The 22,377-nt window shown below is 37.3% G+C and overlaps 1 protein-coding gene across 1 annotated transcript; it reads right to left on the reverse strand.

The window, feature by feature from the left end:
* Positions 1–1,731: 1,731 nt before the first annotated feature.
* LOC149776228 (uncharacterized) lies at positions 1,732–14,190 on the reverse strand. The gene is made up of 3 exons (XM_089942628.1): positions 14,069–14,190; positions 5,368–5,429; positions 1,732–2,137 (listed from the first exon to the last, which is right to left on the reverse strand). Exons 2-3 carry the CDS (start codon positions 5,426–5,428, stop codon positions 1,860–1,862), a joined length of 339 nt encoding a protein of 112 aa, XP_089798754.1. The 5' UTR covers position 5,429; positions 14,069–14,190; the 3' UTR covers positions 1,732–1,859.
* Between the last annotated feature and the right edge of the window lie 8,187 nt (positions 14,191–22,377).

Raw genomic sequence — 22,377 nt, forward strand, 5'->3', positions numbered from 1 at the left:
GAGATAACGATAGGCCTAGATAGTGTCCTTGACGGATGCTACTAGGCTAGAAATTGAACAGGCATATATAGGGAGTGCCAATATGACTGGATATTTCCTGTATTGAAGGTGAGGCAGAAGTACAACTAATGAATGTTAATCATCGCCAAAGTTTGTTATTTTAAGTGATTCGAATTTATATTGTGGTCTTTCCTTCCCTTAATTGTATATTTGAACTGTTAGACCTATTATCACCGGCTTTTATACATGTATTATTTTAAAAGTGAAAAGCATTTTTGTTGATTTGAATAGAACATGGCAAATGATGAATATATAAATCATCAAAGGCATCACCATCCTCAGTTTTATAATCTTAGCACTCAACGAAAACGGTAAATTGATAACAGTTCTAAAATTGTCAATTTGATTTCTGATTTAAAGTTGTGGTTTTTTTTAAAGTTTATTTAAAATTTTTAACTCATGCATTGTGAATAAATTCCAATATTGATTGTGGTGTCGTATTTTTTTTTCCTATGATCTCTTAAGAACTATCAGTGTTCTTATGCCTATTCAGGAAGTAAAATATATGTTCGTTATTCCATTTATTGGTGTATACATTTTAAGACGATTTTTAGTTCCAGTTTTGTTAAAGTTTCAATACAATGATAGCAATGCAGTTGTAAACAATTAGGATAGAATACTTATGAAATACATCACCACATGACCTTGCTAAGTTGAATTAATACATTGTTTTCCCTATATAATGTTTTGTGGTTATCGAAACAGAAGGTTCAAATATGACTGAACAAGAAAGTATGAATAATCGCACACGTAGGAACTAAAAGACTTTTGCCTGCCCAGACAGGGACGATAATGTCTAACATGACTGCCAGAACATGGGCGTTTTTGGTGGCTGTGACTGATCGAACCAGAACGATTAAGGTGGCCATGACTGCCCAAACCAGGCCATCAAGGCCACTCATCGTCACCCGATCCTGGCAAAGAGTTTAGCGATAAATATCAGTACTAGGGCTGAAAGATAAGCCTGGCTATAAGAGGGAGACCATATATGCCTGAATCGGGACTGACATGACCGTTTGAATCGGGCTGCTATGAACAGGATTAGACGCAATGGACCTGGACGACACGTTGTAGTCGTTAGCATCCAAACTGGGACGACATGTGCAACCATGATGGCCCATAACCATAGCGACAAAGGTTGCTAAGGCCGCTCCTTTCCAATATAATATGTAAAGGTCCAGATCGAATCGCTGTCAATTTATCAGAATGGTGTTGGTTTGATTCATGTCAATACATCAGCCAATATCATAATCCATAGTGCGTTCATGCTAAAAAGGGAGTCTTGCTCTACTTGTACCAGCATCATATAACCTTCCAACCTTTTCTGTTCAGTAGTATGTACTACATCCCAAAACGAAACAAATATTTCATAATATAACACACTGATTCCATAATGGAGTGGATTCCATTGTTTTAGAAACAAGTACAGACAATTATATAATATCACGATTGCAATTACAAATTAGGAATTGCTTTTAAGGTCGAAATTTGCAAATACAAGTGGTCTGTTTTTCATTTAAAGGCGAATAAAATGATTAGAATTCTAAAACAGAACTAGTTCTTCCTGTCGAAATAAATCTGCATAAACACTTGCATTTTATATGTTCTCAGATACACAAGTGTGCCTTTTTGACTTTCACGACACCATAACTTAAATGATTCCAAACCAGGTGAGGATTAATACTTTTATTTCATATATAAAAATGATTTATTAAAATCATCACAAGAATCGGCACATAAATAAAGCTTTCTTATTTGGTGACATCACGTCCCGTACGGTTCATTTTTATAACTTCCTCTTATTTCTGATCTTTCTCTTTCTTCGACTTCTCATACATAGCTCCAGCCGCAGCTCCTACTCCAGCGGCTGCTACGGTGCCCCCGGCACCTATACCAGCTGCCCCTGCTGCCTGTAATAAGCCCACAGCGGGTCCTCCAATGTTTGCCATCATGCTGGCCGCTATGGAACCCTTAAGTATACCAACCGATGTAAAACCTATGGTAGCCAAACCTACTGGTATGGCATATGGAGCAACAACTGCTGCAGCTACACCGCAGGCTATAGTGTAGAGCCATGCTGTAAATTAGACCAAAATTATTTATTTATTTATTTATTTTAAACAAATTGCACTTCCATCATATTGCCTGATCTTGATTGCTTATGTAAACATTAAAGAATCAAAACGTTTCGTATGTAGGACAAGTATGTAAAGTTTTAAAAGTTGCAAATACTATGTCCCTGAATTTAAAATGTATATAACACCAGGACAGGTTAACTGATGTGTTAAAGAGAGTGAATACAACCTTACCACGGCTTTGCTTTTGTAGTCTCCATTGTAAACATCAATTATCATTCATAAAATAAATACAGATCAAAAGTGATATCGACAGCGAAATGTAGGCCTCCTTAAAAACTATATTTCTTTTGTTATTGCTGCTGTTTTTTCCTTTGACATATTTGCAAACCAGGAAATAAAAGGAATCTTACAGGATACGCCGCCTTAAAACATTGAAACCAAGCGGTTTTAACCAAGAAGACTATAAAAAGACAACCATGAACAAATAAAATTATCTTTTGCAGCCGACACATTTTCTTTTTAAATAATTCTCTAAATTTGCTTTATAGCCTATGACTACTATAACAATGAAATATCCGGGATATAATTTGCGCTTACATAAATTTACATAAAATAACAGCTGTTGTTATGGCGCATACATTTCTAGGTCAATACAAATATTTTCCAGTATCAGCAACAAGCTGAAATAAACTAGTTGAAACATAATAAGTTAAAAGGTTGAATTCCTGTAGAAACAGCTATGTAAAGTTTTGCAAGCATAACCGTTTTTCTGTTTTATTTGTTTGTCTTGTCTATGTTTTGTATTTGCCTTTGAAAAAGACTCATTAAAGAGTCGAAAGCACTCAGGCTAGTTAGATACTAGTTTCGCACTGTTCGTTGTCAGTTTGTTGCAGTTATCTTAATCAATCCCTGACACACGTGATCCCTTGCTGGATCCAGTGCACTTAAAAGGATTGTTATTCGGCATATGATATATATATATATATATATATATATATATATATATATATATATATATATATATATATATATACACACACACAGAGACTGTTAAGATATTACCTACAACTATAAATGAAAATTCTTTTTATGATATCAGGTTAGAGATATTCTACTGAATGTACATAAATCATAAATTACTCCTTTTTCAAAATCTTCAAATCTGCTTTCAAGCTATTATCACTGTCATACAGTCCAGATTTTGCTGGGTGAAATTTACAGCCCTTGGGACACATAGGACTTACAGCCTGTAATATAAACTCAGTTTATATGCCAGTAATATTATTGATGATCTATAAATCAGGTGAGACGTCACTTGCAAAGCATGCAACATGCAGTCCACACTGTCTTTTAGACTGATTCATATGTACAATACACAGATAATTTGTTGATGGTATTCTATAACAAAATAATATGTATAGGCATTTAATGGACACTTTTAAAATAAAAGTGCATCAAGTTATCAAGTTTCGTGATTCGAACATAAATATCAGCCAATGAAATGAACTTAAATAAAACATTTCAACAGTGGCTTACACGTGAAATGTAGGTCACAGAGCCCATCTTTCTGCAATAAGGGCATAGATCTTAAAAAGAACCATCATCTCACCATGTTCAGTGTTTTTCCGAACGATAACATGCTTTTAGTATCCCAAACAACTAACATGGACGCTAGCTAAATTCATACACGTTACCAAGGTCAATAAAATGTGAAATATTGAGCACAGTGACCATTCCTGCACAGATGTAATACTAATAGAGTTTACACGATCATCTCGTTGATTGATTCAAGCATGAACAGTTAGAGGTCAAACTTGCACCCAAGTCCGGAGGCATGAGACATGAGTTACAGTGACATACTTTTGTTATTTCGGTGTAGTACTCATCAAGATGCCTATCTTCCCCGAGTTTCCTTCTTACAGATAAAACAGGATTTATATACGCTGAAACAGCGCTGGCACTATTTTGTTCTACTGGTGTCTTAAATTGTAGATGTAAACATTCATCTATTTAAATGATTCCAGTACGAACAGTGTTTAGGACCGAACCCAAGTCAGTGAAGCATGAACTATGGACACAATGATATATGTTTCTGATCAGAATGTTGACCTACCTAAGATGCCTTTTCGTACAACGTTTCATGGTTAAATGTACAGGAGTTTTGAATACCGCATGCATAAAGTTTATTTGGCTGTGAGCTAAGCGCAAAAAAAAACCTAAACCAGTAATAAGTGAAATGTAGGTCTCTATGATCTTCTTTTGCTGTAAAGGTTTGGTACTAATACAGGCAAATATAATCATCTGTTATGATGAATCTACCATGAGTAGAGCTTGCGAAATAAACTTAAAACAATATTGCCAGTATGCTTCTCGTGGTTCGGTGGTTCTTTCCGGGTTTTTCCCGGGTTCTTCCTCCACCATTAATACTGGCCGCCATGTATAGCCTATCGTGTGCTGAAAAATAGCGTTAAACCCTACAACAATTACAACATAAAACAATATTTACCCAGGTCAGCGAAACATGAAATTTGGTAGTCAGTAAGTTACTTTGATGATGAGGGTGGACTTGCTCACCAAGATGCATGCCTTTCATGAAAACACGCATAATGGGTGCAAACAACTTACTTGGCCATCAATTAAACGCAATATCGCAACTTAAGTCAGTCACATCTAGGTCAAAGTGACATTTGTTCTAATGCCATACAGCTGTACTAATATAGATGCAGAGTATTATCTAGTGTGATGATTTCAGCATCAATATCGTTTGACCGCTTGACTTAAAACAAACTTTAACCAAAGTCATTAATGATTGATACATGGATTACCGTGACATTCTTTCGTGATTAGGGCGTAGTACTCTGCAAGATGCATGCCCTCCGAAAGTTGTATGATTATAGATATAAGAGCATGCATATAGTGTGTAAAGCAGAGGCGCAATATGCAAAATGTAACTAAAAATATAGAACTGGTTCTCATACATGTACAAAGTTAAATCTTTCATAGGATAGGCGCTATGAAACCCGCTCCAAGCTGCTCCCTTGGATCTAGGAAGAATGATTGGTTGAATGTCCTGAGAATGTAAATATACATATATGTTTATATCCGTGTGGACTCTTCCGCCCGGCGTAGTAATACAGCTATCATCTACGTATATCTGGTGAGCTAAAACGAAACTCTTAAGAACTTATTAATGTTCATTAAGTTATATGGTGACTAGTAAATAACCTACCATGGGCCGGCTGTGCAAATGTCAACAAGATGACGAGGAAACAGATCTTCGTTCTTTCCATGCTGAAAAATTATATATATATATATATATATATATATATATATATATATATATATATATATATATATATATATATATATATATATATATATGTGTGTGTGTGTGTGTGTTTGTGTGTGTGTGTGTGTGTGTGTGTGTGGTGTTGTTGAGTTGAGACAATGTTATTATATTGTCAAGTGGTAGCTGTCAGGCTTGGATTTTATTATCATTTTTAGTTCATATGTCAATTTTGTTATAATTACAATAGATATTGTTAAATTTGCTTCCAAATGGAGCTAAACATATGAATACAATTTGTACCACAGCTGGTACAGATGCTCTTTTCTTGGTTATTTTCACATTCCTACTGATGATAATTAAGTTAGCCAGGCTACGAAACTAGCGATTCTGAGGAAGTACATGTACTCTCAGATTAACTACCGCTGCAGTTAAAACAAAATACAATTTTCCACATTCCAGTGTAAGAAGAAAATCTTCCTTTGGGCTATATATGGCCATCCTGAATGGCATGGGCGTGAAGAGGAAACTATGCCGATTTGGAGGCGAAATGGTCAATTGTCATGGTCATTGTGGCCAACAAACTGTTTCTCCACAAACACTGCAGTTACCGACCGTGCACGTTCACCACACTTTGTGGCTGAAGTACATGTTGGGATGTAAAACGAAGTATCACCGTGCATTTTCACCACATTTTGTGGCTGCAGTACATGTTGGGATGGAAAACGAAGTGTCAATGCACCAGACATTGCGGCTGAAGTACATGTTGGGTTGGAAAAGAAGTGTCAATGCACAAGTTTACTGTGACTGAAAGAACAAACATGACTGACGCGTAACAACTTTAAATTAAACTATGTACCTTGACCAAAATTGTGGACATGTTGAACTTAATGTATGGAAGAGGCTTACTGAAACTGAAGCACAAAATTCAAAGGTATAGGTCACTATGGCTTAGACAAAGATCTCTTTTCAGAATCATTTGTGTTCTCGAGTATGTTTTGTAACCAGCATGTGTGCATTGTTTGCAGATAAAACATATCGGTTCTGTGATATAAAGGTCAGTGGTCAATGGTAGGTCTAATAAGGAAGTAATGCTTCTGCGCATTACGTCTAGTTTAAAACACCACACCTTGATCAAACATCTAGTTCGCTGAGACCCTGTGACAATGATCTCCATACGCTGCAAATGCCTACAATTAAACGCGGACGGTTGTATCATGTTACCGTCATTGTACGCTTTTTAATACTTTCTGGACTTGAAGTTCTTTGAAAAAAGCATGCTGGCACTATCTAGCAACACCTACGTTAGGTATACATATATAATTTGGAAATGATAGTTGCACACATTTGTAGGTACGTAACTAGATATTATAACAATTACTCAGTTTTCTATTTTGAATTAATATTTTAGAGTTTGTTTCGTCTATAGTGGGAGTATGCATATTCTACAAACATAAATCGAACTCGAATTCTCCGCACTATTAAATTTATGGTAAAAGTGTTTATTTTCTACCTGACTGGCTAGCCTCTGCACATACATATTGTGGTTTCTTGGCCATGTGTTAGATCACAACTTTAAATTAAGAAGACGTAAACAAACCATATTGATTATATCGCCATATGTATTGATATCATACGTGTACCTACCTATACACTTTACACATGCATATAGCATAAATAATTTCCTATTATAATTTCCCACTATACAATTCTAACAAATCCACACCTCTGATCACTTTCCCTACTATGGCGACGTAGCTAAATACTGTAGCGTGCAAGCTTTGCTGAGGGCAGACCTGGATATAGTTTATATTTGCTGTATGTTAACAGTTTCTTCACTGGGTATAGCATAATGTACCATTTTCATCAAACGATAAGCCCACTCCTTGACTTTCATCAACTTTTTCCGAAGTACTAAAGATATATTTGACTATGATTACATTTTGTTTTCTTTGAAATAATTATAGGGCTGCAATCTTTACTGCCCATTATATAATTGGTATGTTTCGGTGTTGTACGGCACTCTAATCACTAAACCACCATCGGTTCTGTATCTATTGATCGTATTCACGTGCATACAGCACTGCGCATCGTGCTAATTCACATTCCGATCCCGGATGGATGGGTTTAGGTTGGATGGGATGAAGGAGGCTGATAATAGAAGCAATATAAGTCTGAATGTAGGGCCTGTTTCCATATCCCTGACATAAAGTTCACATACCAAATTATAAAATTGTCATAGCAGTAAGACACAATATATGAACTCATATTTTAAAACAGCTTAGCCTATGACCAAAAAATAACGCATCCGAAGGCCGATGATGCATAGCTTTGTTGTGTCATGGAGGGAGATAGGAGTATACTAGAGGAATCTAAAGTAGCACTACTTCAAATAAAGCAACACGTTGCAAGTCACTTGAAAAGCATGAAAATTTGCAATAAAAACTTGCTTCTTTACCTTTTACTAGCGGCTGTTTGTGTTATTCTTTTTTCTGTTCAACTGGTAATGGTCAGCCTCTGCTACTTGAAAAGTCTTCTCAGACACTGTCAGACCAGTGTTGATCAAATTTACAAGAGAGCATCGTGCCGTAATAGCTTTCATAAAATGATACCCATCTGTCATCCAATATGACCGCTATTACTAAAAAGTATGTTCAAAAACTTCTCGAAAAACTTTTCGACACAATTAGGCCAAAGTTTGAAGAAACCATTCTGGTAAGAAGTCCTTTCAGGGCTTTGAAATTGATACAGATGTGCCTTAAAATATGGACACTTAAATAAGGCCATTTTTACCAAACATAGAAAAAGTTAATGAATGAGTTATTCTCCAAAAACATCGTTTGATTATATTTAGCAATAAATATCCTGATATATGGGCGTATCATTCGTTTGCTATGACTATGTATTGTCAATCTCTTCAAATGTATTCGAAGAAACGATATTCAAGTCAGTGACTCGAAATTGACAATTTTTGCGCTTCCATCCTCAGGCATAAGGACAAAGGACTGACTGGTAGGGGTCAAGTTTGCAAACTTTCTCGTTTGTTTGTCTCCTCGTGTCTTGGTGGTGTTCAAGATACTACGCACTGTATGTCCCCTACCGAGGGCATGTGTTTAATGGATATATGAATGTATCCGCTTACTGCGCTGATCCATATTATGTGATGGGGATATTAAAAGTCTCAAAGTTTGTGTTTCGAGAAGCTTTGTTTGCACCTTATCTTCTCTTTTTTTATTGAAATTCAGTGCGCTCAGTCCCATATTTTCAGACTGCTTAGGTTTAGTTTTCCTACAGTCGATGTTGTCATTTAGGGTTTGATCGGGGAAACAGGTAGGCACTCTCTTTCTCAAAATATAAAATAACCAACTATTCTCACACAGATGTCTACTGACTATATCATCAACTGAAAACAGCCTACGATGCTCACATCCGGTGTAATTTCCAGAACATATAGGATGCATTGCACTGAGAAGCAGCCGAGTTGTGTTGTCATGTGCATCGAAGTAAAAGAGTAATGGCATACTTTATATAATGATAAAAGGGCTGTATACGTAGGTAATTACTTTAAGGAATCTGCGGGCAGTCGGCAGTGGTCTCTGTTAGGATATTATCTAATCTGTTAAAAGCTGTGTCACATGTTCTCTGAATAATCCGTAAAACCCCACTTATATTTAGTTCCTGAAACCATTTTTGCATATGCTTAAAAACTCGAAAGAGAGATATTCCAGTGTTCTGCCCCTTGATCTTCCTTGCTATATAAAAATGTGCTTACTAATTTTCTTAACTCAAAGTTAGAGCTATCAGTGAAACTTTTACAATATGTTCCAGAAAATCATACTTTACATTTAAACTTAGAAAGTGATATGGGTAGGCATACATATTGAAAAATGGTACGGTCATTTGAAATTCTAGACCTATTCTTTCTGTTGAAAAAGGCTTGTGACCCACGTTATTATCGAAATATCTCGCGTCAGTAAGGTCCTAACTTCAGAGAATTGAACACCTGCCAATTTTAATAAGTCATAAAAGCGACAACACAAAAATGTATCGCTTCGTGAAAAAGAAGTTTGATGTCCACTATTTGGTTGTTCTTTGTTTTTCTTGTTGCAATCATGAAGAACATGCAAAAAAAGAACAAAATATGTATTACTTGTGTTCTGTAACCGAAGATTCCCGCTCAACTTGATTTATGCCTTCATTCACATTATCCTTTTTTCTACTTTCGACTTGTATCATTTTTAAATAAATGCCAGGTACTGGACAAAGGAAACACTGTCAAAACAGTGAAACGAAAAAATTAAATCCATTTTTACTACAGCTTTACAACGTCAAACCCAGACTGTCATGACACCTATAAAACACATCTTCCCTTTCCCTCACCGAGAGAACGGCTATTCTATTTACACACGTGTTAAAAAAAAGATGAAAACATGATAATTTGCATGTTGCTTGCCAAATGGCGCTGTCATTTTACTCAGGTGACTTTGGCAGCAAATGACATTTGCTTGACAGGAAGAAAAAGCAAATATTCTGTGGGTTTGAGTAATAAATGGAAATTCGCTGATAGTGCTATGGTCAGCCTTTGAATATGATCAAAATCAGGGTAAACATGCAAAACGGGTTTCGGAGTGGAAGTGTGGGTGTGCAGAAACGTGTGTTTAATTATTCTTCTAAACTGTTCATCAAATGCGGGAATAGGTTGCAGATGAGCCGTATGCATCTTCTGATAGGGTGTACCTGCTATATGACAAGTGTGAAACGATCAACAGTATTTGCAAATATCACTTTCAATTTTTGGACAAAAAGTGATTCAATATCTTGTGATAAGTCTTATTGATCCTTAAATGACCAGTCAAAGGAGTATCATGGACTATTAATTTCCTGTATATACGACTTTGGAGCTACAATTTGATAGGTCACCGATCACTCGTCACCAACAGGTATCTTAGGTGGTCTCCAATTTCTCACCAGGACCCCATTTTAGTAAAATAACAAACCGGTTCGTATGTTGCTTCAGTTTCGCTAATAGCCCTCTGAAACAAACTGTAGATCTACGAATTTTGTTCCCATTCTTCGACAAAGGATTGTTGTTTGACACCCTGATTCGAATAAAGAGAATGAATAGTTACAAGAGGATCACTGTGAGCAATACCTTTTGATGCATCCAAACGTGGAGCATCAAAAACATGACCAATATATAAGTCAGATAAGATAATAATTTCCTGATCAACATCATTTTCAAGAGCTGTCTTTGCCAAAGCTTTAGTAATTACACAAGTTGGGTATTAATCAGGGATTTCTCTTCAAAAGGATCGACTTTCTGATCCAACCAAGGTTTGCCAGTTACAAATGGATTAACCATAACCTTATTTCCAGCTAAGTCACTGATTAGTAATAAATGAATACCCCCGAATGGTAAAGACTACACTGTTCTCGCTGTCACCGGTCCTGAGACTACGTCTGATGCCAAATTTCTACATTGGGGAGGAATATTAACAGAGCCACTCTCTACTCCCTGAACGAGAACAATTTCATTAAAAGAAGACGTCTCACAAAAAGGCAGAGTATCTGATAATAGAGAGTCTGAGAAGCTCGTGTGTTCCTTAAAATGTTAATAGGTATAGGATTAGCAGAATCACTCATGAGTATTTTAAACCCTTACAACATGAATGGTTCATAGTTCTCCATATAAAATCAGACTGAAATTTGTTGCCCCCTCAAAAATAAGAGCATTTTAGAATATGTTTGTTTTGATTTTGTTGCTTATTTGTCGATTTGTAGGAATCAAAAATAAAGTGCCCTTTCATCTTGCAATATGTGCACGCAGAAAGATTTAATGATTTCTAATCAATCTTATCAAAAACTTGATTCCTGAAGGTTGTGCCAGTTTGGGCTTTGGTTGTGCTCGTGTTAAATTGATATATTTTTTTTTTATCAGAAATCTGCTGAATGGAAGATCTACTGACAAAAGATAATATGCACCAACTATCAAATAACTGCTATTTGTTCTTGAAAAATCGACATGGCTTTGTCCAGTTTCTTTTTTATGTTTCCTAAACTTTTATCGATAAGCCTCAGGTACCAACTCATAACTCTTCAAGATACATTCCTCAACCAGATCATAATCAACCCTGTTTTGCTGTACTGTCAGGCAAGTGTAGATGTCATAAGCTTGTACAAAAATTGAAATTTGTATTAACAGAGTGCAATGCTCTCTTGGCCATCTCAAATTTTCAGTAACTTTTTTCAAACTGAGAAAATTCTTTATCTACTGACCTAATAGTTTAGCAACATCATAAGCTGAATTTTTATGTAAGCGGGGATGTCATTTCACTTCCAACACTAATCACTTAATCTAATTTGAAATTCCCTTTCTTCCGTAAATCTTTCTCTCTCCATCTGCATTTCTCTTTCTTTTTTTTCTCTTTGCATCTTTATTTGCATTAGCCTGTCTTCTCGTTCTATGTCTTTTTTCATCTTTCTGCAAATCTCTTTATGCAACTGCAATTCTCTCTCTCTCTCTCTCTCTCTCTCTCTCTCTCTCTCTCTCTCTTCTTCCTCTAACTGAATGTGTTTCTCTTCTCTCTCTTTCTTCAAATGCATATGACTTTCTTCTTTCTAGAGCTCAAGTTTTCTTAACTCTATTTCATTCTTGTATTTTAATTTCAATTCCATAACTTTTAAATTCGAGACAGACGTACACTCACTAATAAAATCAAGAGCACCTTTATCCAAAACATTCTTTTCCACCAGTATCGGACAAAATAATTTTTATTTCTTGCATAGTTAAAGAAGCATTCTCCGCAGAAAGATCTTATTGTCTGTTAAGCTGGTGCAATTCATCCCTTTTTTAAGAAGTTTACCTATTCCTGGACAGGATTTCAATTAAAGTTCTCCTCTTTAGATGACATTTTAAAAGTATTTTAGTTTCACTGAAGATTCCTAAAATGTGAAATAATACCTGGGACTTAGAAAATAACAAAACAAGGTAAAATTAAATTTAAAAAACAATGTTTTCTTAACTATTTTAAAGACATTCGTAATTCAGACTAGCTTTCAGTTTTCTATTACGACTCTATGGTCTTAAATTAGGTAAGAGAAAAGAATGAGAATCGACAAGCCTTGCTAAATTCAACAAATAATTTATTTGTACATAATACAAAAGTGAAAATGTAAACAAAGGAAATTACGGTATTGCGAAATAAATCACAAGTAATCATAGACTTACAGATACAAGTCCTAATGATTAAAGTTTTGAATAAACTTTTGTGGAAATCCAAATTGAATCCAAAGCTGGATGTGTTGATGTGCCTTTGGTGGCCCGTGTAGTGGTGATGTTCCAAATGTCTTTCGTTGGTTCACAATAATGCGATCGAAGATTATATCCTTATTTGAAATTGCACTATAAATTCAAGTCTCTATTTCCAAGAATATTATTTTTGATGAGCACTTTGTATTTCCAGGGAATAAATAATTTGAATAAATTAAATTCCAGCCAAAATAAAGTACAAGTCACAACAATAATACAATTGGATCTGCTCAGATCTTAAAGTACGAATGAATAATTTTTAGAAAAGCAGATTATATAGGCCTCTATTACACCTCAGGTAACAATTAGCATTTTCTATTTTAAAAATTACCTAACGGAAAATAACCTTCCTGAAGGTTCCTAACGTTTACAAAATAAAACCTTAGTTGTAATTAGAATATATAATGTGGTAAACACAATGTCCTTGATTCAGCCCAAGATAATAATCTTCATAGTTAACCTACACTCGGATGAAACTATTTCCTTTGGATTAGTTGTTTACATAATTTGATTTTCCATAGCATACACTTCCGTGCTCATCTGAAAACCGGTGACAAGAGCGATATGGACAATGTTTTCAACTCTATGGTGCATCCCTTCTTGAATTACAGAACAGCGGTAGATGCAAAAGTAAGTTTTTTACTTACCATTAACTCGATTCAACTTTAGGAATCCTGTTCCATGCAAGTATTATACACTGTCTTCTTCACTGCACAACACATCGTATACATGCATTTCTATTTTCAAAATAGGCGGCACTAATGTCAACGCCGAAATATGATTGGCTCAAAAGGTTATTCTTATTATCATAGGAGCACGGAAGTGTCCACAAAGGAAAACTTCGCGAAAATCGCACGTTTCGGAGCCCGTAGCTTCATTTTGGTACAAAGCAGAAAAGTCAATGATGGCTTGATGGATAGAAAAATATCTCAGAAGTAAAACAAGTCATATAATATAGTCGTGTGCCTTTAAAGACGGAAATAGCAGAAGGAAATCGAGGGTCATGGGTGGAGCGAAGTATTTGGAAGTTCCGTACCTTCTCTCTTATATATTATGATAGAGAGGGTCCTATGTCAGAACGGGTCATCGGGGTAATCTAAGGTATTTTTGTCACTCTGTATGATTTTTTTACTTTAGATTATTATTATTTTTTAACATCAAGCTCGCGTCGAGCACCTGTGCATTATCAGAATCCTGTTTTTTCTCATTTCTTGCAAACGGTTTCATGAGCGGGATTTCACTTTGTTTACTGTTTCTTGCGATTATATTATTTTATCACTGAGTTAACCCTGTCCGTATATAAAGCAGAACAAGAAAACCCGAGTAAACTCTTACCTGCTTCCTTAAGTTTCTTTTCTTCAACACCAGAGGCTCCGTATCGAATATGACAGCAACGGTCGTCCCAGATCAATGGTATGTACAGGCCTGTTAATGCATATTATATAGCCAGTCGTAATGTCTCTAGATAATCGCTTTAGCCATGCGCACAAAGTCGGTTGTTGTAACGTGTAAATTAAACTGGATACTAATAGTGTTCAATGTAAAGCCTCTTGTGCGATTTGGCATTTGATAGTTGGGATCATACATACCGAGTGGTTGACAGAAATATAAATCTGAATGAACAGAAGCACATGCAAGATGATAAGCAGAAAATACGCAATATTCAATCCTTTACAATCCAAAGTCATGTTCCTTATTTTTCAAAAGACATTCCTCAGTGACTTATCGCGCATGGAGTATTAGCTGTATATTAAACATTGTTTGTTCTCTATTTTTTATTCAATAAAAGGTAGATAGAAGATTGATACACACACACACACACACACACACATACATACATTCACGCACACACACAGACATATATATATATATATATATATATATATATATATATATATATATATATATATATATATATACACACACACAGAGCAGGTGATTAACGAAAAAGAAAACTTACACTAAATTATAAACATTCCGTATAGACACGTACTTTAATTCATGCCTGCAACTATTTATCTAACTCTCTCTCTCTCTCTCTCACACACACACACACAAACACACATTCTCTCTCTCTCTCTGTCTCTCTTGAAAATGATTCACAGAATCACGTCCTTTATTTAACATAAGAAGAGGTACGATATATTCCATTATCTACCTATTTGCAAAACGAAGATATTTGCCCCCGTTCTATTCGAGGAAATGATATCGAAAGTACAGTGTTCAAAGAATTTACCTCAAGCACTTTCGTTATTCCTGAAATAATCAATACCGAACTTTATGCAGATATCACTGGACAACAAATTTTTACAAAAGTCATGTTACTGAAATAAAATTAGTCAATTCTTATCAATTTTTATGTGCTGAACACGAATATGACAGTCAAATTGCAAAATTGGCTCTAGTTTTTTTGTAATCTGCAAGAAATTAATGTTTACATAACGAAATGCATTCCAATAGTAAAAGGTCAACTGTAATAGCCTACCTATAAAAAATCAAGTCATTGACTACATCTTAGATTTCTTCGCCTGTCTCTTGTACAGCTGTTCGGGAGCATCTCTGAGGAGTGTCCAGCAGTAGTCAGCCAGCATTGTAGTGGACCATTTTCCCTGGTATCTTTGTTCCATTGTTGCGATATCTTGATGAAAACGTTCGCCGTGTTCATCACTAACAATACCACAGTTGCTAGGAAAGAAATCCAAATGGGAATGAAGGAAGTGAATCTTTAGAGACATATTGCAGCCAAGTTTCTTATACTTCATCAACATGTCTTCTACTAGTTCCTTATAGTTTTCTGCCCTAACATTTCCGAGGAAGTTTGTAGAAACTAGGCGAAAAGCATTCCATGCTTGTTTCGCGTCACCTTCCAGCAAGTTGTTGAACCGGTCATCTCTGAAAAGCTCTCGAATCTGAGGACCCACAAAACTCCCTCTTTAATCTTTGCTTCGCTGAGACGAGGGAATTTTTCATGCAGGTATCGGAATGTTGGCAAAGTCCGGTCAATGGCTTTCACGAAGTTCTTCATCAAACCTAGTTTGATGTAAAGGGGTGGTAGCAAGATTTTCTGAGCCTCAACCAGAGCTGGGTGTTGGATATTCTTCTCTCCAATGGCTACATTCTGCCTGTGAGTCCATTCCTTCCTCATGTAGTGCATTTCCCTTGCTCGGCTATCCCACTCGCATAAGAAACACATGTATTTTGTATATCCTTGCTGCAGTCCCATTAAAAGGGCAACTACCTTCAAATCACCACAGAGGTGCCAGCTGTACTTGTTATACTCAATGGAATTCAGTAGCTGCCTTAAGTTATCGTATGTCTCTTTCATGTGGACAGCATACGCTACTGGAATAGATGGAAGAATGTTTCCATTGTGCAAAAGCACAGCTTTGAGACTCAGTTTCGAAGAGTCCACAAATAGTCTCCATTCTTGTGGGTCATGAGTGATTTTTAAAGCATTCATGAGGCCCTCAATATCGGAACAGAATATCAGATTACTTTCCTTTCTGAAGAAAGGTTCCAATTGCTGGTGGCGCTTTCGATATGCAGTAATTGTGACATCTTCTTCTAGAAGATTCCATTGTTGGAGTCTTGATCCTAGCAATTCTGCCTTGTTCTTTGATAAGTCCAAATCACGAATCAGGTCATTTAGTTCTTCCTGTGTTATTCTGTGTGGGGTTGATGATGCACCACAGTGAAAATCTGGATCACTGCATGCTGATGGACCAGGAGAAGAACAGGTCGACTCACCTTTGTCTTCGTCAGATGAATCAAGAGAATATTCTGCTGGAGGTTCTGGAATAGGAAGTCCCTCACCATGTGGAACTGGTCTCAATGCAGACGGAATGTTTGGGTAGACTATTCTCGACTTCTTTCGCTTCGTTATTCCGCCGGAAAGAGGAGGAACCAAGCAGAAGTAACAGTCATTTAGGTGGTTGCTTGGCTCTCTCCACACCATTGGGACTGCAAACGGCATTGATGACCTTTTGCAATTCAACCACTGTGAAAGCTGTGTTGTACATGTAGCACAGCATATATGCGGAGCCCAAGGCTTGTCTTGGTCACCAACCTTGCATCCGAAGTAAAGATGATATGCCTTCTTCACTTGAGAATTGATACTTTTCTTCTGGTTGGCAAATGTCACTTCCCCACAAATATAGCAAAAATTGTCCGCGGTATTAACACACTTTCGAGGCATTACTGTTCTTTATTGTACGTAAATGGATAAAATAATAAGTTTTATGTAACAGTAGCTTGAACTGTCTCGCACAACGTCTAAAATATTTTAAATGCTGAACCTATCTGATTGGGCTTTATATAGTACACTGCTTACGTCAGCTTCAGCAGCCGCCTGGCATTAGTATAATAGGCCTACACATGTATAGTACACTGCTGACGTCAACTTACTTCAGCAGCCGCATGGCATTAGTATTGCATTGCATCAGAAAATGATGCAATCAACTGTGGATGATGTGAGCATGATGGTATTATGCAATGTTACATCATTATTCCGGATGTTGCTGCAGTCCTACTGGAGAAATTTACACAGTGAAACATAGAAAATGAGGTATATGAATATCTTCAAAACGAGAGCCAATACAAATTTTTCACGGTAGTAGTGAATAGGGATACCCTACGGACAATGGGAATTAGCATTACAGAACCCCTTGGGACAATCTACGGACAATGGAAATTTAACATGGCGAAAAATCGTGGGACAATCTACGGACAAGGGGAATTTAACATGGGAATAAATCGTGGGACAATCTACGGACAAGGGGAATTTAACATGGGATTTTTTTTTTTTTAAATTTTTAAAAAAAGGGGTAGGCAATTCAAAGACTATCTCTTTTCGAGAAATATGGGGGCCCTGAAAAGGGCCTTTGGGTTTTTTCTTTTTTTTAACTTCTTAACTTCTTCCACCATCCTCTTATTTTGTCCATCATTCCTTTCTTCTTTTTCTTTTCTGTTTCCGGCAACCAGTCCGGGTGGCCCATGGCCCGGAACTTCTCTTGGATTTTCATCCAGTTTGTGTTCAGTTTTTCGAATTCATCCCTTTTTTTTCTATTTTCTTCTTCTTTTCTTTCCTTTAACCACTTTTCTTTGATCTTCTTGACCTCTTCGGTCAGCACATTCCTCATTAGTTCTTCAGCTTTCTTAAGTTTTTCTAACCCCCACTTCGCGAAACACCAATCTGTCCATTCTACAATGTCTTCTAGAAAGTACCTTGCACTCGTCACATGATCTATCGCTTCTTTTAACTTACCCACTTTGACATACGGTGGGTTAATTAAACCTCTGATTCTCTTCTCCTCATCCTCTATCATTTCTTTTACAATATTTACGGATAAGTGGAGGCTGGTTACTTGTCTTGAGACGAAGTCTTTTGTCACTGCATACCTCCATTCCTGTTCAACCCTTTCTAATACACTCAATCCATCTACCATCCAATACCAACTTCCCATAAGATCGTTGTATAAAGCTGAAGCTGCTGGCATCTTCTTGTTTGCTTATTCCGTAGAATGGGTTCCAATGGCCAACACTGTTAGTTTTATACTCAAAGCGCGAACGTGAAGGAAAACATCCCCTAAAAACATAAAATTGATCTTACCTAGATCATGACCCAACAACGCGCGTACGTGAAGGAAAACATCCCCCTACTTTCTCATTTCATATAATAAAACCCTAACTTTACTCTTCACATACGCTAAGAAACCCATAATCTACTATTCACACTAACATACCTGAGCTCTTACAAACACAAACACACTAACACACAAACGCATACCCTCACACTATCTTAAAAAAGAGTTAGTGTTTATATACACACTACTCTACCTACACACATTGGCAAATCTATCGTTATTTCTTTTCTAGAGTATTGGGTAGCCCTGAAAAGGGCTGTTTTTGTTTGGAACTTCATGGGCACCTGGTTAATGGTGGCACCTTCCAGGCCTGGCGCCACATACACATCTTATCCCCCAATTACTTTTTACCTTTTGGGGGGAGAGAGCAGAGGCAGGATATGTCGCTTCAGAATCCCAATTTTCACTCTCTGGGATTCTGAAATTTTTTCTTCTCTCCTTTTCCTCCTCCTCTTCTTTGTATCTTCTCTCCTTCTCTTTATATCTTCTTTCCTCTTCTTCTTTATATCTTCTCTCCTCCTCTTCTTTGTTTCTTCTTTCCTCCTCTCTTATCCTTCCCTCCTCGACAATGGCTTCAGCGGCCAGTTCATTTAATATGCGCCTGGCATATTCCAGATGCACATGAAGTTCCAACAGTTTCTCCAGTCTCGTGTTCATTTTTGGTGTTGATCAATCAACAAGGGTAGCTGGACTGCCGAACGAGTTTCATTTTATACTGAAAGCGCGGACGTGAAGGAAAACATCCCCTAAAAACATAAAATTCATCTTACCTAGATCATGACCAAGAAACAACAACAACAACGCGCGGACCTAAAAGAAACACTCACTCACGTTTTTATGCTACCCATCACTTCAATAGACTATCCACATACGCAAGGCAATCCAATCTAACCCCAAATATACACCTCAAACAGCCAAAAAACTAACATCATTTTAATCTACTATACACATCAATCTATTTTTTCACTTACAAACACAATTACACAAACACACAAACTCATACCCTCATATTCTTTAAGAAAGAGTTAGTGTTTATTTTCACACTACTCTACCTACACACATTGGCAAATTAATAGTTATTTCTTTTCTAGAGTATTGGGTAGCCCTGAAAAGGGCTGTTTTTTGTTTTGCTATGGCATTCTTTTTTAGTTTCTAAGAATGCGATGTCCTCTGAGGATAGACTTTCTGGCAATAGGTCTGCTTCTTCGGAAAGAGAAGAAGAATTCTTTGGTGTCGATACGACAATCGACAAAGCCTCTGTCAGCTTCAGGTTGTTGCTGCTGCTGTTGTTGTTGCTGCTGTTGCTGCTGTCTCTGAAGTCTGTACTTCTCTGTCCATTCTTCTTTCTCCTTGTTCATTTCTTCTCTGAAGAGCTCTTCTATCAGGTCTTCAGTGATTTTTAACATTCTCACATTCTCTATTTCTTCTGGCTTCGGTATCAGACTGTGTCTGACCCTATGCAAATTCACGTAGGCTTCGTTGAGCTTAGCTAGTTTGGAGCACATCTTCTTAGGAGGATGAGTCGACAATGGATGGCTAGACTGGGAACAACCCGGTTCTTAAAGTTAAAGCGCGGACGTGAAGGAAAACATCCCCCACACGGTTTTCGAGCCGCAACGTTCACGAGAGGGATAGTAAGAAATGAAAGAGCATCAATCCAATATTCTTATAGCTAAACAAACCACAAAGGCATTTTTTTCAAAACACAACATTTTTATTCAAAAATAACTTAACACTAAACAACAACAACTCTAACATTTTTTAACATTAATCCAACACTATAACATCTAACAATTTTTTTCAAATCACAAACATTTTTTTCTTCAAATACGATCTACTTTAAACAAGGCTGACAACGTTGTGAATGAAATTGTGATTTCCACTGTTGGAAATCATTAGGCCATTGATGGACACTACGTTTCCTAGCTTGAGACAAAAGATAAGCATAATGGTCACAAAACCATCGATCTACTTTCACATCGTTTCTAGCAGAAGAACGAGGATCAAAATGAGTCACTAAATGTTCTAAGGAATAGCCCAGGCTGCGATGATGCAGAAAATACACACAGTACTGTCCACACACCAAGGAATCTGTGCCTTGTAATTTCACGTTATTGAATCGGGTGGTTTGAGCATTTCTTCTCATAAAGTCGATGATATCGTCTTCCAAAGGGGGCAATCCGTACGAATCGAAATATTCCACACATCCTTCTTGAGGAAAGTAGACGGCTACCCAGTGGGTTCCTGGGAGATGACTTTCGTCCGTGTTGATCACGTAAGCTTGATGGTCTTTAGGTTTGCGATGAGGGAGTTCATCTTTAGCACAGACGACAGGATTCCAAGAAGCCGTATACGAACTATGGTTCAAAAGGTAATAAAGTTCCCAGGTATCCATTGATTTGTGTTTTTTTTCTTCTTCACAGGTAATAATAAGTCGTCAATTCGATCCTGACTTTTTGCTTGAAAATGTCTGACGAATAAACGGTTATTCGTTCTGTTTCCTCACTCTGATTCAGGAGAGCTTCGATACGATGGATCTCTTGAGTGGTTAATGGTGGACAAGAATGTTCACGCAAGTCTTTATACCACTGGTGCAACACGTCTTTGTTTGAGATGAGACTCCAAGCTTCGTCCAGATACTCGTCCAATTTTTCTTCTTGACTCAACATCAGGCATTTATCGTGTTGAATTTGACTGGGATGATCGTTTTGACATCCATAACAATTTTTCTTGATCAATTCCGTCATTTTGTCGACCAAGTGTTTGGCAAAACAGGAGACTAAATGGGCTTCTTGTTCTGGCCATCTCGACTTCATCATGACAATTTCTTCGTCTTTGTCTTGGGATTCTCCTTCCACGGTCTCCTCACATTTCATGTCCAAAGTTTCTTCACTAGGTAAAGAGGGATAACAGTCTTCCATGGCTTCTAGTAATCTAGAATGACTTCTCTCAAACTGTTGATTTCTATCGTATTGTCAAATTCTGCATACAGGATCACGTTCAACGTTGGATCAGCAGGGTCTCGATTTGCAAACTGAATTTCCACACGAATCTGGCCAGATTTTATAGGGTGGAAATGTCCCTCGTCGCTGCCTTGGTCTGGAGTGAAATCGAAAGCCCACAAAGCGTAGCCTCCTGCATAATCTTCGTACGTAATACCGTGACTGGTATTGGTTCCTAACTGTCCGGTGGCTTCGTACAGGGACAAGTACGATCTCAAGTAATTGTTCTGGGCAAAGTTAGGCTCAAAGGGTCGTGTACACAAGGTCTTGCCGTCACGACTGACTTCGATTTTGGACACGCTAGAGTGTCGAAACTCAAAAGGATTTTCGTTGTGAAGTCCATTGAAAGCTGAATTCCTGACGATACCAACGATCAAACGCTTGGGTAACTGTCCTTGGAACAGATGATCTTCGATCATGGATCGCTGTCCAACAGGAATGGTGAACGTTTTCACTTCCACACGTCGTATGGGATACTTGGCGGTCGTTCTGCTCAACGTCTGACTGATGTCGTTTCCCACTTTAGGTAACACTTCCACACGGCGTACGTAAAGTCTGGCTTCTTGGATAACAGTTTTGTATTCGTTGGCATGGGCCATCAAATGGAAAGCGGCAGTGCTACGATTCAGTCTCAGGCGAATATCAACTCCGTTCAGTAAATACTTTTCTTGTAACCACATGTCCAAATGCAAACGATCCATCAGTTCTAAACTACGTCCTTGCAAAATTTTAGTTCTACGTGTGTTAAACCCCACATTGTGAGGATTGTCATCTTCTGTCAGGGCTGTGTCGCTAAACGTGCCTGCACCTGCCGTGTCAGGTTTCCATACCACGCAAGCATCCAGATGAGTATTCTTGGCTTCTTTTCCGTACGTCAAGAGATTTTCCAAGTAGGCACGATATGGGTAAGTATCCATGCTGCTGCTGACCAGTTTGTTATTCAAGTACAAGTCCACTTCGCTGAACAAGGAATGCATGAAATTGTTGACGGGCGCTACCC

The sequence above is a fragment of the Sinohyriopsis cumingii genome, chromosome 18 (assembly GCF_028554795.1).
Source record: "Sinohyriopsis cumingii isolate HCF-2022 chromosome 18, ASM2855479v2, whole genome shotgun sequence".
Taxonomy (NCBI): domain Eukaryota; kingdom Metazoa; phylum Mollusca; class Bivalvia; order Unionida; family Unionidae; genus Sinohyriopsis; species Sinohyriopsis cumingii.